This window comes from Trachurus trachurus (genome assembly GCF_905171665.1).
Source record: "Trachurus trachurus genome assembly, chromosome: 17".
Taxonomy (NCBI): domain Eukaryota; kingdom Metazoa; phylum Chordata; class Actinopteri; order Carangiformes; family Carangidae; genus Trachurus; species Trachurus trachurus.
This window is the reverse complement of record NC_139900.1, coordinates 23,536,207-23,552,206: the sequence shown is the minus strand read 5'-3', so window position 1 is coordinate 23,552,206 and position 16,000 is coordinate 23,536,207. Positions and strand designations below refer to the sequence as shown.

General features: G+C 41.4%; 1 protein-coding gene and 1 long non-coding RNA gene across 3 annotated transcripts; one reads left to right on the top strand and one right to left on the bottom strand.

Annotated features, from left to right (window-relative positions):
* The first annotated feature begins 2,102 nt into the window (after positions 1-2,102).
* On the top strand, positions 2,103-8,967 carry LOC311000525. Its single transcript, XR_014596093.1, has 3 exons — positions 2,103-2,218; positions 6,012-6,075; positions 6,767-8,967. It is a non-coding gene; the product is annotated as an uncharacterized lncRNA (long non-coding RNA).
* A 139-nt stretch (positions 8,968-9,106) lies between these two features.
* On the bottom strand, positions 9,107-15,924 carry LOC311000523 (profilin-2-like). 2 transcript variants are annotated; one of them, XM_083991260.1, is made up of 3 exons: positions 14,444-15,924; positions 12,575-12,767; positions 9,107-10,766 (listed from the first exon to the last, which is right to left on the bottom strand). In XM_083991260.1, the coding sequence occupies exons 1-3, from the start codon at positions 14,570-14,572 to the stop codon at positions 10,669-10,671; spliced, it is 420 nt and encodes a 139-aa protein (XP_083847386.1). In that variant the 5' UTR covers positions 14,573-15,924; the 3' UTR covers positions 9,107-10,668. The 2 variants fall into 2 exon arrangements, with proteins under 2 accessions (XP_083847386.1, XP_083847385.1); XM_083991259.1 differs by having other exon boundaries at positions 9,107-11,079; positions 14,444-15,921.
* Positions 15,925-16,000: the final 76 nt, after the last annotated feature.

Below are 16,000 nucleotides of genomic sequence, written 5' to 3'. Positions count from 1 at the left end.
CTGATGATGTTGACTCATGCCAGTGACATTCCTGTGAACCCACTGACAGTTCTGCGAGTACAACCACAGCTCCATGTTTAAGTCAGTTCAATATTTTAAACATTACTCAAATGTTTACGGGCTGAAGCATGTACCTCAGCACTGATGACTGTCCCCCAACAAGAAAAGTTCGTCATATCATTTACAGTTTACCCGCCCACCTTAGACACATGAGTCCAATTTAGAACAAAGCATGTTATAGGTACTTAGGCATGTGCACATGTACCCAAACAAGACAGATAGATAGATGAACTCATATTTGAACTGTATTGGTATTTGAGCTACAAAATCAACAGAATATCCTCGACACACATATTTTTCTAAAACAAATATAAACTTCCATGTCCTATCTGTCCGAGTGTGCAGTAAGTGTGTTATGTCATGTTATGGAACTCCCGGTGTCCCGGTGGCCACTGTATTTTGTTGGTATTTTTGGAGCTTTCTGTGTTGAAAATCAAACTTTGTCACTCAATCAGTGACTGAAATAACACTGCTCCATAATCTATGTAGCTAAAATTTAAAGGTGAGCAAGCATTTTCTGTTGTTGTCCCTAATTGTGGAATAGGTTACAACTATATCAAACTATTCCATCTTTTCATAGCATTGCTGTTTTTAAAACCTCTTTACAGACTGTCTTCACTTAAGAATATAAGTTGTCATGAGGATACAAATAACCACACTTGGCATTTTGTATTTTATTTATTTGTCACTACAATGTTGTGTTTGATTCTATCCAGATATTTGGTGCAATTTACTTGTATCCTCTTCGCTGAACCAAGTATGCCATGATTTGAGCTCCCTGTAAAGCACCCAAGTCATATTTTTTGTTTTTAAATGTACTCCATGAATAAACTGATCAGATTTGATTATTGGTTTTCTGGTTTACAAATTGAGAACTGTAACTGCAACCTCAAACCAGCCTGTCATTTCTTATCAGTTATAGTTGCTCTAAACTCACACACCTGGGCCAGGGCCTTCCTCGTCTCACCTGTGCTCCTGCCACCAATCCCTGTGTCACCAGGTCAGTATAATAAGAATTTTTTTCCCCCATTCTATTAATATTGATTGTATGAGAGTGGAAAGCACTTTGGTGAATGCCTCGCCGAACACTCACATAAAGTGGCCTTTATCCTGGTTCCATTTTCCTGTTTTTCTAGACGTAGAATGTCATGAATTGCATTGAATTTTGTTTCGTTTTTCCATGTTAGGTTTTTAAATTGCAAATTACAAGAATGTGTTAGGTGAGTTGGAGTGATAAAACAATAGCCCGATATGACTATAGATTGAGTTTGGAAAGATCCGATCACTGAAGTGAATGTGATCCTCTTCAGTTCCCACCAACTTGTTGCCCCACTTCTGATGACTTTTGCAATAAGACTGAAAAATACTCTTAACATAATGTATAAGTGCAAACTAGCTTTGGTATTACTGTCAGAAAGAGTGACATTTGAAAGAAAACCTTACATTTTAAACAACAAGCACAAACACTGAGGCCACTGTCAGTGAATGGGTGAATCCTAGTAAGTGTATTTACATGAATGGGTCAATGTTCAGTAAGCACCAGTTCATGGTAAGGCAAACTAAGCAAGACAAATCAGTTCAAAAAGGGCAATGCACTGTTTGGGTCTAAAAAGCAGATGTATATTGCTGACATTTACTAACTAAACCATTAACTTTGAAACAGTCAACAAGAAAAAGTCATCCTTCGCTTCCCATGTCAAAAGAGACAGACTTCTAACTCACTTCCCAGATTTTGTTTACCCACCCACACAAAAGGCAAACCAAACAAAAATAATTTCTTCAGCTTATTGAAGAAGAGATTGAGGGGGAAGCTCTGGTACAGTTTGTTTATTCACATTGGGCAACTCCAAAGGCAACTCATGTTTGCTTCTGATTTCCACCTTCTCTCTGGATGTCTTGGTTCAGCCCTGTAAAAAAGGAACAAATCATTACAAAAAGAACAAAATATAAATTCAAATGAACACACACAACATACCGTCTCCTTGGAGGTTAGCTGCAGCACTCATTTGTGGAAATATCCCTCTAGGATCGTTGGCTGGAATCCTTCGGTTTGATGGTGCAAGGGGTTTCCACATATCTTTCAATGATTCATGGAACTCAGGCTTTACATGTGCTCCACTAAAAGAGGGGCCTTTAGACGAATCGGGGGCAGAAACAGGTAAGGCATTGGGCATTTTTCCGAGCCATCTGAGGTGCGAGCGTTTGTCCCAAGAATTCAAATTCTGAAGGTGATGGGCTTTACCACTGTGATGCCTTGCAAAAGTTTGTGACTGCAAGTTTTCTTCTTGAGCCAGATCTCTGAAACTGTTGGGCTCTCTACCAGGTGGGCCATGCTGCAACAGCACATAACTCTTAGATTCAGAGTGGGGGTTGACATTCTGGTCATGTTTGGATTTTTTGGAGCCACTCACAAATGGCTGTGGTTGTGACGAGTTATATGTAGGAGCTTGAGCATCTTGAAGCATGCCATAAGGAATGGAAAATTGATCAAATTCACCTTGGACTTGAGGATGTGCCTGCCCTTTAGAGACACTGGATTCCATGTTAGATGACTGGAGTTGCTTGGCTGCATGTTCATTTTGCTGGTGTGCTGAATGCTCCTGTTGGTATTGGCCAATGAAGTACATTAAATTAGGCCCAGAAGGATTATTCATGTCAACAGAAGGCTGGCTCACTTGCTGCCCTGGGTACTGTATGTAATATGGCTTATATTGCACCATGGGATTTACTGGGTCATTACCTGAAACCTTAGGTTTAGAGAGAACATTGGTGTCAGCTGTTGATTGGCTTTGTGGTAAATTTTGTGTCTCACCATGTGGTAGATGTGGCCAATTAGAAACAAAATAAGGGTTAATTTGAGGTTGAGAATTTACAGGCCTCTTGGAAATACTTTGTGCAGCAGGGTTGCCATCTGGTGGCAGCAAATGGGGCTGTTCTTCATTTGCTGGTGGAGGGGCCTGAGGAGAAGTGGGCCCAGAGGAGGAAACTTGCATTTTTGCATCATTTGGCTTTTGAGGAATGACAGCAGTTCCCAGGCCATTGCTAAACCCAGAATATGGCAATGAAGGGACAAATGGCAGTGCAGAATAGACTGGAGGAATATCTTTACTGCCAGGTGGAACAATATGATGGACATGTTGATGAAAAGCAATTTGTGGACAGCAATTAGCAAATCCAGTAGGGCAAAACTGGGGACAGTACAAAGAGGACATTTGTGGAGAACCTGGCTGTGGAACTTGTGGGACCATACCACCATCACTTGGTGATGCACTGGTGACTGGTTGTGGCTGCTGTATGGAGGCAGCAGGGGGTAATGTTATAGGCTGAGGGTGCTCAGGCTGCTGTGGGTAGTACAATTTGAAAGGGTGGTGCACCTGACCATCTGGAAGTTTGGGACCTGGAGAGTGTTTGCTTGGGACTGGATTTTCAGTGGCAGTTTTGGCACCATTTGTTCCAGCATCTGGTATCTTGTATGGTTGCTGGTAAGGTTTATGTTCTGGCTTCTCAGCTGGCTTTTCAGGCTTTGGCTGGGGGTAGAAGTGGTGGAATGGTGGGTACCCTTGGCCCCAAGGGGCTCCAGGTTGTGGTAGTTTGACAGTGGTTGGCTCAGCTGCACCTGGATGAGGGTAAGGAGCATATGGATATTGGTGAACCTGAGGGGCTTCAGGCTGTGGTGGCTGAACAGTGGTTGGCTTTTCAGTTGGCTGGGGATGAGGATAGAAACCATAAGGGTATTGCTGAACCTGAACCCGGGGGGCTTCAGGTTGTGGTGGTTGGGCAATGGTCGGCCTTTCAGTTGGCTGTGGATGAGGGTAAGGAGCATATGGATATTGGTGAACCTGAGGGGCTTCAGGCTGTGGTGGTTGGACAGTGGTTGGCTTTTCAGTTGGCTGGGGATGAGGATAGAAACCATAAGGGTATTGCTGAACCTGAACCCGGGGGGCTTCAGGTTGTGGTGGTTGGGCAATGGTCGGCCTTTCAGTTGGCTGTGGATGAGGGTAAGGAGCATATGGGTATTGGTGAACCTGAGGGGCTTCAGGCTGTGGTGGTTGGACAGTGGTTGGCTTTTCAGTTGGCTGGGGATGAGGATAGAAACCATAAGGGTATTGCTGAACCTGAACCCGGGGGGCTTCAGGTTGTGGTGGTTGGGCAATGGTCGGCCTTTCAGTTGGCTGTGGATGAGGGTAAGGAGCGTATGGGTATTGGTGAACCTGAGGGGCTTCAGGCTGTGGTGGTTGGACAGTGGTTGGCTTTTCAGTTGGCTGGGGATGAGGATAGAAACCATAAGGGTATTGCGGAACCTGAACCCGGGGGGCTTCAGGTTGTGGTGGTTGGACAATGGACGGCCTTTCAGTTGGCTGTGGATGAGGGTAAGGAGCGTATGGGTATTGGTGAACCCGAGGGGCTTCAGGCTGTGGTGGTTGGACAGTGGTTGGCTTTTCAGTTGGCTGGGGATGAGGATAGAAACCATAAGGGTATTGCTGAACCTGAACCCGGGGGGCTTCAGGTTGTGGTGGTTGGGCAATGGTCGGCCTTTCAGTTGGCTGTGGATGAGGGTAAGGAGCGTATGGGTATTGGTGAACCTGAGGGGCTTCAGGCTGTGGTGGCTGAACAGTGGTTGGCTTTTCAGTTGGCTGGGGATGAGGATAGAAACCATAAGGGTATTGCGGAACCTGAACCCAGGGGGCTTCAGGTTGTGGTGGTTGGACAATGGATGGCCTTTCAGGGACCTGGGGTTTTGATCCTTCGGGTTGCACAGGGTTAAGAGATTGTTGTACTTGGCTCTTTGGTGCGGATGTGGTAGTCTGCTGTTTGGTTGGCACATGTGTCTGCAAAGGCCCTTGTGGCTGAAATGGATAGGGAAATGGGTAATGGTACATTGGATATATTTGTCCCTGAGGCTCTTGAGGAACTGGGGGCTTTGGTGGCACAATATTTTTTCCAGGGCTTTCCGGATACACTGGCTGGAGAGGTTGTTCTACTTGAGGAACTTCTGAAGGTGGTGGCAGGAGGTACGGAGGAACTGGGTTAAAGGGCTCATGTCTCTCAGGTTGGCTTTTAGGTGGTTCTATAGGTTTTTGAGGCAGTCCAAAGGGAGGGTTAAATGGATTGGGAAGGATATGAACAGCCATTTTACCTGGTGGGTTAGTTACTGGTGGCTGTGTAGGGAGAGTTTCAGGTTTAGGTGATGGAAAATAAAATGGATAGTATAGTTGTTGTCTTTGGCCTTCAGTGATTGGAGATGGTGTAGGTAAAGGTTTCTGTTCAGGCCTGTGTGCAGGAGGGACAGTGTTAGGTGGCTTAACATAGGGGTATAAAGGGTTTCCCCATCTGCCGTTAGGTATTTGGGCAACTGAGGGCTGTACAGGAGGTTCTTTCACAATGGGCACCTGTTCAGGTTGGGCCGGCCAAGAGTAAAATGGGAAATTAAAAGGCTGGGGCACTTGTCCCTCAGGGACAACAGGCAGACTCGAAGGATGAACAGTTTGTTGGGGTTGGTGTCCATCATTTTTCTTGGACACAGGAGAGGGTAGTGGTTGTACAGTGACCAGGGGTTTAGTACCTGGAAGCGGGTGGGGTAAATGGGGGTAAAAGTAATAAGGGAACTGAGGTTGACTGATATCCTTTGCCCCCAGAGTTGGCTTCTCTTCAGGTGCCTCTGGCTTTGGAGGAAAATTTGGGACCTGGGGAACCGCAGGCTGAGGGCTCTGTGTGTGAATGTGAGCTGGACCAAAGCCATATGATGGGGTGGGGGCAGTGACCCCTTTGCTTGGTGTTTCACTTTGTGCCGTGGACAGAGATGGACAGGAAATTTTTATTTCCCCATCTCCAGCAAGTTCAAGTGTGTACATTCCACCCTGAAATGGAAAATATTGATGGCTTAAAGAAATGTTTTTAAGTGGACATTTAAGAGTCAAAGAAATTTGTACAACACCTTTTTCTCCAAACAGGGTGCATAGCGCACAGAGATGACCACACCTTCAGGATGTACAACTACGCTGAACCCACATCTAGGTGAGGCTTCCACCAATGGCACCCAGTTACCATTCACTGTAAAAGGAAAAATACATATTACTCTCTGGTATACTTTCTAAAGGCAATTTAAGGTGTCTTTCTTTAAAAATATCAATAGTAAGCCATGCTCAAAGAAAGTTAAAACACATTTATACCTCAAATCAATTCCCATAGCCTAAAACCATTGTTGGCTTTTTAGACATTACAGCCGAATCATGTACATGTAAAGCACATCCCATGTTAGCATATGCCTGAAGCGCTTATCGCTGGTTTGACTCCCGACCGAGGCGATCCTTAGCGCATGTCATTTCCCCAGTCCATCTGCACTGTCCTATCAAATAAAGGCAAAAAATGGCCAAAGGATATCTTTAAAAAAAATCTCCACACAACAGATGACTTAAGACCTAGTACAAGTTGGGATTGCTATGAATTCATAAAGCAACCCAATATATTTTCATCTCAGACTCTCAGGACACACAGTATGCAAAACAAAAAAAAATACAAGTGACCTGGCACAACTATAAGGGTGTGCCTATTGCAACAGTGTTTGGTAATCTAAATGTCTGCAAGAAACATCTATAGGGCAGAATTTACTACGCTTTATAAATTATGTAGTGACTTACAGTTCACTTTAATGTCAGCAGCAGAAATTGTCCATTCAGTTTTGACAACCATGCCCTCTGTGTGACAGGTGACCATTGGAGGATTAGGCGAAGACAGTGAAGGTGAAGGGCACGACATCCTCACTGGTACCCCACACCAATGCAAGGGGAGAACATAGTTGTCCTCCTGAAGCCAGCAAGAAAAATGTTACAAGTGTGGAAATAAATGGTTCAAGTGTGCTGTGCTTTTAGAAAGTACCTTACCTGGTGGGCAACAAAGCAACCATCATAGGGTGCAATTAGGGTCAGATCTCTTTGTGTAGACCTGATGGTGTAACCACAGCTAGCTGGCAACTTTGACAGAGGCAGAGGAGACAGTGTGCTCCCTGAGATGAAATAGAGACATAGTACAAGTAAATGAAACTTCTCTGAATACAATTGATAATAAAAAGTAAATGCATGATGCCCGTGGATACTTAAAAACTTACCCCTATCCACAAAGAGAAGTGATCTGGGAGAAGAAGCAGCACCTTGGACATGAAGCGTCATGGAGTCTGCTGTACATTCAACCTTTGGTTCCATTTTAAGGAGTTGCTCCACGGCAGCCTTGTCTGGAGGCGGCCTTGAAAAGCTCTGCACTCTAGGTAGCTTGTGCTCTGCCCAGCCTTTAAAAAACAAGATTTTTTTCCAAGTTCAAATTGGGGTATCTTTATCATTTGCCCATTTTAACAATAATGCATAAATTAAATCAACCATTGTGTTCAGTTTTAATAAAAAGCTGTTGTGGAGCATATTGTGCAGCAGTGTCATTAAAAATGACAACTTTACATACCCATGTCTGCTTGGTAATCATGATCTATATCCTGGTGGCTCCTTGTGGCCTTCGTTCCTTTGACTTTAGCACCGTGAAGAGAATTTTGCCCAATCAGGAGTCGTCCATGGCTCTTGCCTCTCCCTTCAGCTTGACCTCGGTTAATCGTCGAGTTCTCCCTAAATGTATCCAGTTCTTTCAGCCTTGTTAGTGTACTACAATCGCAAAATGAACTAGCAAGCAGAAAAAGTCCTAAACATAGTAAAATCGTCGTGTCCCTGCTCCTGCTATAAGCCATTAGAACAAAGAAAAAGCACCGCACACAGGCAGATTGACCCCAGCAGTGTGTCAAGCTTAGGCACTTTAATTACTGCGCGCGACTTCGTCTGATGGCACACCTGACTCTGCAGGTGTTCACAATCAAGCAGGGGCGGGGCGTCAACATGCTACGCAAAAGACCAGACATGCTAAAAAGCTTTTATGATAAGCCTTCTTGATATTAGGGACTGCCTGTTTAGCAAATCACAAACTGTGTGCAACTATGTCTGTTTAAACTTTATTTAGCTACATTAAGTTTTTTCCCATGGTTGAAAAGCACCGGAATCTCCCTTTTTGTGTTTGGACAAATTTAATATAGGCTAGGTCTCACAGAATGAAGAGTCTTTAGTTTCTCTGAAATAATCTAGTCCAGACTTGACAAGTCCAGAGGTTTTTGATTGGATCCTGGTCTGGTGTAGTCTAAATGTGGACAAATGCTGTGGAATCTCCCTTACTGTGTTTTCACAAATAGAATAATTGGATGCCATCTTCACCATGATGTGTAAAAAGCACTTACCAGCAATAACCCACTGGTGAAACTCCGTCTGCAGCCACACATTACTCGAACTCACAACACTTGATTTTGAATCATAGTGGTGCCAAATGTTTAAATATTTCTTGGTGAACATTGTGTTGCTTCAAAGGTTTGGGACAAGTGGACACGGAATTATAAAGGTAACGTAAGGTTTGTTTCATGTCATTCATTCTGAACACAAGGTCCCTTTTACTGTTTGAATTGTATGACGCTAGCAGGGTAGGTAGAGCTTCATATTAATTTGTTTGAAAGCCCTCGGCCCTCTCAGATTTAAATGATTTTTCCTTCTGCAAATAAAAAATAAGTAAATTAATATGGGGGGAATGGTTTTTTGGATTCAGAAATCAAGCCACAGGAATAGGGAACTTCCCTACATCACTCAAGACTCACTCATTTAGGATTCCCATATGAGTTGTGTTTTACTGTTTCAGTGTTCATTAAGACCCACATCATTATCATGTTTTAATCTAATAGTATAAGTATGGACTGTTGCCAATGTGCAGTGCAAAGGACAATCCAATTCGCTTAGACTGAAAACCTGAATTAAAACTTAGTGATGTAAAACTCTTGAATTGGTCTACATACAAATCTGAACCCAAAAGGCAATAGACAGGACATGCTGGCTACCTCTGGTTGGAATAACGTTTATTTGATCTGTCTGTAAACAAGATGTCTCATCAATTCATGGCATTTGAAATAGCAGATTTTGTGGCAGAAGGAATTTCCATCTCAAAAACAAACAAAGAAAAGACAAAATATTGCAAATGTATTTTTCTGTCGTTTAATTCTGTACATATTCCACAGAGTCTGGAGATTACTGATGCCAAAATATCCCTTAGGAAAGTGCCATTAAAAGTTACTTCTTGCTGGGGCAGCAGTTAAAAATCCAACTTGTAGTCGCAACAGATCAGATCGATTTATGGCACAGAATACACAGTTCTCAGAAAATTTTCACAAGACAACTTACAAATGTTCTTATTCCAACCAACACCATTTTCAATATGTTTAGTGTACACAGCATCATTTTTTTTCTTTTAAATATACTTCTAAGTACCGTACTATGACAACTTGTGAATACACCTTTGATGACTAAAGCACAAGGCAAATAATTCCCCGGCCCAACAGCCTGGGTTTACAGTCAAAATGCATTCATACTGTAGTAAAATGATGTTGCTATTTCATTTGTTAATGGACATGAAGTTAGCAACAAATCAGTTAGTGATGAAAAGTTTAAGTAGTGTCTAAAGAAGCAGTTAAATGTTTTACAGTCATCTCAAGTTGTCTTAATGATTTACAGTCAACAGGTGATGCCAACAATCATCCACCAGAATAAGCTGAAGTCATTCTGATAATCCTCTTATTCTGACAATTGGTCCAAAGAGAAGGGGGAGAAAATAACTTCACATAACATGTGTGTAGTGATTCACAGCAAAATTTACAAATAGCAGGAGCTGACTGACAAATGTCTTGAGCTGTCACAGAGGTGGAATGTCCACTGAGACTCCAGGATGTGTGGAAGTTATCACGACAATATCTTGAGACCTCAGCAATGCTGACCTTACACTACACTCAAACAGCCCAACATCACATCATTAACTTTTAAGACCACATTCAGGTACGACAGCAAAAGCATGTGATGAAGGGTAAAAGAAGTTATGCCCAAGGGTGGCCAATCGGTACACACATACAGGACTTTGTCAGAGGAAATTTGTCATTTCTTTATCGGAGGCTACCGCAGACTTGAAGATGGAGGCAGATGAGAAGATGGTTTTGGCTGGAATATTACACTGGGACAGAGAAGATAGGACTGGGATTTGTATGCTAAAGAGGTGTATGCATGCAACTTTTAAATGCCCACATGCTTATGTAAAAAACAAAACAAAAAGAACCTGGCATATTTTAGTAATGCGCAAAAAAGCACAACTACGCAAACTGTCACCACAATTACATGTGTACTTCCCCTTGGAATATTAGCTAGTCGCTAAGTGAATGTTAAACAAGGAGAGTCCAAATTTGTTTAACACTTTTATTACACTTGCAATCATTTTTTGCACACACGCTTTTGGTTATTAAACATTTCAAAGAACATGCCATTACTGTAGTGCCAAGAACATGAGAAGTACAATGTTAAAGTGGGGATGGTTTTTACCCTTAAAAAAAGAAAAAGAAAAAAAAATGGGGGCAGGTGGGGCAGCAAACAAAAGACTGTATATAAAAGTAGACTGGGGGGATGTTACATTGTATGCCATCTAATCCTGGAAGTAGTGTCGACACAATGCAGTGAGTGGGAGTGAGCTGCTAAGTTGATGGATAGGTGGAGAGGTTGCTTAATATCCAGACTTCCTCAGGTACTCAGCCATTGAATGTGCTTTCTTGTTAAGATTTCCACCATGGACCGCCTCCTTTCCCATGACTAAAACCAATACTGGAGCACACAAGGAAAAAAAGAGAAATGAACAAAATTGAAGAGTCTCCCCCCTACAGGGTGAAGGGGGGAACAAAGGTGACACAGTATCTTACCACTCTTCATTGCTATTAAAAGTTTCCATGACATTTGACTGCTTGCAGGAGAAATCTTAACAGCAATATTTCTTTTCTCTTCTTTTTGTCCCTCAATTTATCTAAGTGAACTTGAAAACATTAAAACCCTGAATCCCTCAAGTATTTTGCCATTGAGTAAGCCTTCTTATTCAATCCGCCTCCATGGACCCCTTCTTTGCCCATTACAAGAACCAAAACTGAAAGAGAAGAGATAGAAAAAAGGGGATAGTTAAGAAAAGCAAAAAAACAAACAAAAAAAAAAGGTGAAAAGAAATAGCATTCAATATAACTATTGTCACCAGTTAAGTGTGGGTGTATTCAACTGTGGGCCATACAGGGCTATGTTTTGCTTCTATAGATGTTACCAATTGATAATGTAGTGTATTTACTGATAACCATTGAAGTATAAGGATTTAGTGTCCAGGCATTGTAATTTATTACTCACCAGTGTCTCTTAAATGGGGATAGCAAATAAGTGAGTAAGTAAACCATTTCCAACACAGTCCTGATCCTCCATAGCACATAGTTGAATACTATGATAATGAGATTTTTTAAAAGTGATAAATAGAGGCTGAAGGAAGATCAGTGCACTTGGTGTTTCAAAGAAAACATTTGTCATTGGACGGTACAGCTCTGAAGCAAGCACTGGCTCATTTTGCTTGAAATTAAAGATGCATGCAAGATACTAATTAACATGCAATTCATTTTCCACATAGTTGTATGCAGAGACTGAAACGTCTCACTGCACTTATGGGTGCAAATTAAAAAAATTGTATAACACTTGTTTTGTGCTTTTTTGACTATGCTCACAGCGGAACAACATGCAGAGAATTCATGCAAGGAAGAGAAGAAAAAAAAGAAAAGAAAGAAATCACCAAACAGAAAGAAGGAAAGGAAAACTGTTTGGTTTTGACCGCAATCAGTGTTTCCCACTTAAAAATTTGGTGGTTCATTTTCTATTGATGCTCTAATGCAGGGAATTATATTGATTAAAAGATTGTTAGACTGGTGAGCTAGCTGTGAGAAAATCTATAGATTGAAACACTTGGCTATACTGAGGCCAATCATTAAGTCTTAGATGTCAGACTCCAACAATTTTGGGCAACAGTCTCAACTCGTAAGAAACACTGGAGCAATGTCAGACATTGAGGACCACAAAGGCAAACAGACTGGACTGGGCAAACCGTCACATCACTGAGTAAATCTGGCATTTTAGGTTCACAAGTCGGCATCTATGAGCTTTTTGTGAAAAACACCATGTCTAATAAAACAGATTAAGATGAATTCTCTGTTAATTTTCTACTTGATTAAGATTTAATCGGCAATAATCTTAATGAATTTAACACAGAGCTCTGAAATGTAAGGACTTGTGTCCTTTCCCTGTTGTAAAATTATGGTAAATATGATCCAGTTTGGACTGTGGATGGAAGTACACAGATGTCAATAGATGTCACATTTCCAATTGATTGTCACTTGCAAAGTGGATAGATTTGAATCTTGAGGGTCTTTCTTATCAAGGGGTCACAATTATAACATTTATTTTGATTAGTGAAATTAAAGCTGTAGGAGAGGAAATTATATCATTTTACAAATTTCAAGAAATGAGCCCATAATTTTTAGTGAGCAGCATTTTAATAGTTGCAATGAAGATATTTTTTTCCATCATTACCCATTTTTTAACTACATATTTACCTTTTCCAGCTCTTCCCACAGAGATATTGTATGTAGGCTCTCCTCCTTGGCTCTTCGTCCTGATGTCCATTGTCCAGTCCCCGTCATCCAGGAGGCTGTCTCTGAGGACTGAACACTTCTTTGAGCCCAGAGTGAGACCGCTGGTGTAAAAAGACTCCCTATCCTTACCAATAAGGATATCAATTTCTTGAGACTGAAAAATATGCAAAAACACAGTATTGTAAAAACATCAAGATATAAACCATACTTCCAGTTACATGACTCAAATAATTCTTCCCAGTATGCAAATGCTATTTTAATAAGTGAAAGTTCCCCAAAAACATAGTTAAAAAAAACAAAAACTAACTAAACTTAATTTTAGTGGCCAAACCATAAAACTTACATGTAGTCACACTTTGCAGCCAGGATAATAAAGGCTATTATGTCCCAGAAACGTACGGTTTTGTTTAGTTTTGTTCACTTTTTTAGGAATTAATTTCTTTTAATGTGGACATTTCTTGTCTTGAACCATCCATACCATTATTGTCACATCCAAGAAGCACCAATACATTTCAGATTATCAGTGGTACACTAAAATGATTTGTCAATTCATTAAATGAGTGGAATTGTAAATGGCAACTATTTTGAAGATCAGTTAATCTTTTTAATGTTTAATTCATTTTCCCAGTTGCGGCTTCACATGTGACAATTTGCTGCTTTTCTTTGTCTTATGTTATAGTAATATTTTAATTATGTACCTTTAATTTGACAAAAACATACATCTTAACATCACATGGACCTCAAAAACATTGCAATTTAAAGTTAAATTCTTCTCTTCTGGCTTTTATATCAATATAGTAATTCAGTGATTTATCATGGAATTTATCAGTTGAGATCAATAATGAATATTAGTTGCAGCCCTATTCATCAACAACTCCGAACATCCTCAAATGTCAGGATTGGTGCTTCTCTTCGCCATATAAGACAGGAAAATGTATATCTTAGGCACTGATGTTGGGCTGCATTAAGCCCTAGTCAGAACATCAGTGAAACTGCTAGTAATGTTAGGACCGCCTGTGGAGAGGAAATCTTTGAATAAAACCCGGGAACCTACAAGATAAATAAAGATCGGTGCCACAATTTCAGGTGGCGACTAACAACACATCCCGCAACCAAGCAATAACAACAGCTTGCAACCTTTGCCTGCAGTAAGGAGCGGAAGTACAGTGACGTCTATGCACCCGTTAGCTCTCCTGCCATTCCTCACAATGAATTAGAAAAAAAAAGACAGAAAAATGCGCAAATTGTCATTGCCACTAAATTTCTGGATGTAAAAATACGTATTAATGGTAGAATAAGTCTGGCTCGTGGTAGGCCGGCCAGTCCTCAGCCAGCAACAGCTTTTTATTTTTTTTAAACCACAATCTGCCGGTACAGCAGCAGCTTAATGTTTCCTAATCAAAGCGGCCGTGCACACAAAAGCATGCACGCTCCTTCAAGTCAGACACCGTCTATTCACTGGCATTAAACTATAGCGACAGGTTAATTTGTTGGCGCTCAGTATTTTCCATTTGATATTGTGAACGGCATTAAGGTGCTTTGTGTCTTTGTGGTTATGTGCAAGCCACGACGAGACGAGTCTTATCTGAACCACGCGAGGTCTAATCCCGCAACGTTTCCTTAGCAGAAAATAGCCGAGACAGGCCACCGACTAGCCGGGGAGCTAGCCCGCTAAGCTAGCACGGCACCGTTAGCCTGCTAGTCATTAGACCGAGCGAGATGACGGTTTTAGCGCTGTTCAGTCTCCTGAGCGTCTGTGTGGGTCATACCCAACAACACTGTCCTGTGGAGCCAAGCTTTCACTTTAAATACCCTTTACCCCGCTCTTACCGTGATATTGTTGAAAGTACCACCGGCATGTGCTGCCCAAACATATTTGGCGTCCGTGTACCCAACAATGGCGCTATCCTGACAGCTGCCATCGGCCATCAGGTTTTCCACGTAGCTTTGCCAAGACATATTCAAGAAACTGGTGCGATATAAAAATCCCTACAGCTTTGGAGGCGTTGAGGTTGCCAAACGGGAGACGGCCAAATTGGAGGAAAACCAACAGGCGAATTTAGAGTTTCCAATCTAACCCACACTTCGACGTTCACCAACGTCAAGGCTGGGGCAGCAAAGAAAGCCAGGGCAGTGAGGCAGCGGCTGGGTGTAGTCCGTATCAGATCACTCCGCACAATGAGCTCCCCGGCGCTTTTATGGCAGCAGGCGGCGGAATAAAGAGGGACTTATCAGCTCAGCCAAGAGTCAACTGTCTGAGGGAATGCCGGGGTACACATCCACGCGGATGGGGATTTGTGGACTGAATCATGCAGTCATTCATTCATCCATTCATTCATTCTTTCATTGGACGTGTTTTCATGTTGTAGTAGTAACGTGAAAAAAGGCGAAGCATCAGTCGGTTGGGTCAGTGTAGCTAAGGACAGTAATTAACGGGCAGTGCATAGGGAAAACAACAAGCCCTGCAAAATTATTCTCTCGTCGCACAGGCTATGTATTCTGGTTAACTGGTTAAAAGTTCCTGAGTGATGATGAGACATTACTCCTGCCAAATCTGAGTCATTCTGCAGTATTTGCGACACATGAGACAAGTGTCCATATTTTATTATGAGGAAAGACGATGAACGAAATCTTTTATAATTAAAAAAAAAGAAAAGAAAAAAAATTTAAGAAATTATCGATAATTATATTTGGGGTCTAACTGACCCTATCATCACTAACACGATTTTGGATTTACTGTTAGGGCAATGTCCAGCCATAAAATATAAAATGACTTTATTTAATTTAACCCTGCATTAGCCATTTATTAATTTCATAATATTTAATTTGCACAGGGTTACTAGTCAACACTTTCTAGATACAGTTTTGATAAAGCCAGAGGAAAAGAAAAATAACATTTGAAGTATCTTGTTGGACTCTATAGCCTACTCGATATCAAGTAAACACAATGGTCAAATGCAATGTTTATTTCACAGTCCTCTTCATTTCATACTATAATGAAATATTGGAGAGATTTTGTGCCCTGCTCAAGATAAATCATTCTGCACATTTTCATCTTGTCAAAACCAATAATCATACCAGACACCTTGGCAATGTGTTGAATCATTAATGCCAGCTTTGAATTTTATGGGCCAACTAGTTATTAGCTAACTAATAGCAAGTTACACAGTTAATTGTTTACTTGTCCTAAAATCAGATAAAGTGATCAAAACTAACAGTAATTTTACTGTGGTCCCTGGGATTTTGCCAGTTGTATAGATCACTCATTGTGCATAGACTGTGAACTAAAGCTTGATCTAAGCTCCACTGTTAATCTCTGAGTGACAATTTATGAACTATGGGAGTGGAACTTTGTACAAGCCTTCCAGGCTTCGTTCCCTCCTTGCA

What these genes read in the sequence shown, in the direction of transcription:
- LOC311000523 (XM_083991260.1), bottom strand. Translation starts at nt 14,572, where the DNA reads ATGTCTTGGCAAAGCTACGTGGAAAACCTGATGGCCGATGGCAGCTGT. An exon ending in GTACTTTCAACAATATCACG is followed by an intron (nt 12,768 to 14,443) that starts GTAAGAGCGGGG and finishes CATATTTTTCAG; the next exon opens with TCTCAAGAAATTGATATCCT. An exon ending in TGTGGGAAGAGCTGGAAAAG is followed by an intron (nt 10,767 to 12,574) that starts GTAAATATGTAG and finishes TGTGTGCTCCAG; the next exon opens with TATTGGTTTTAGTCATGGGA.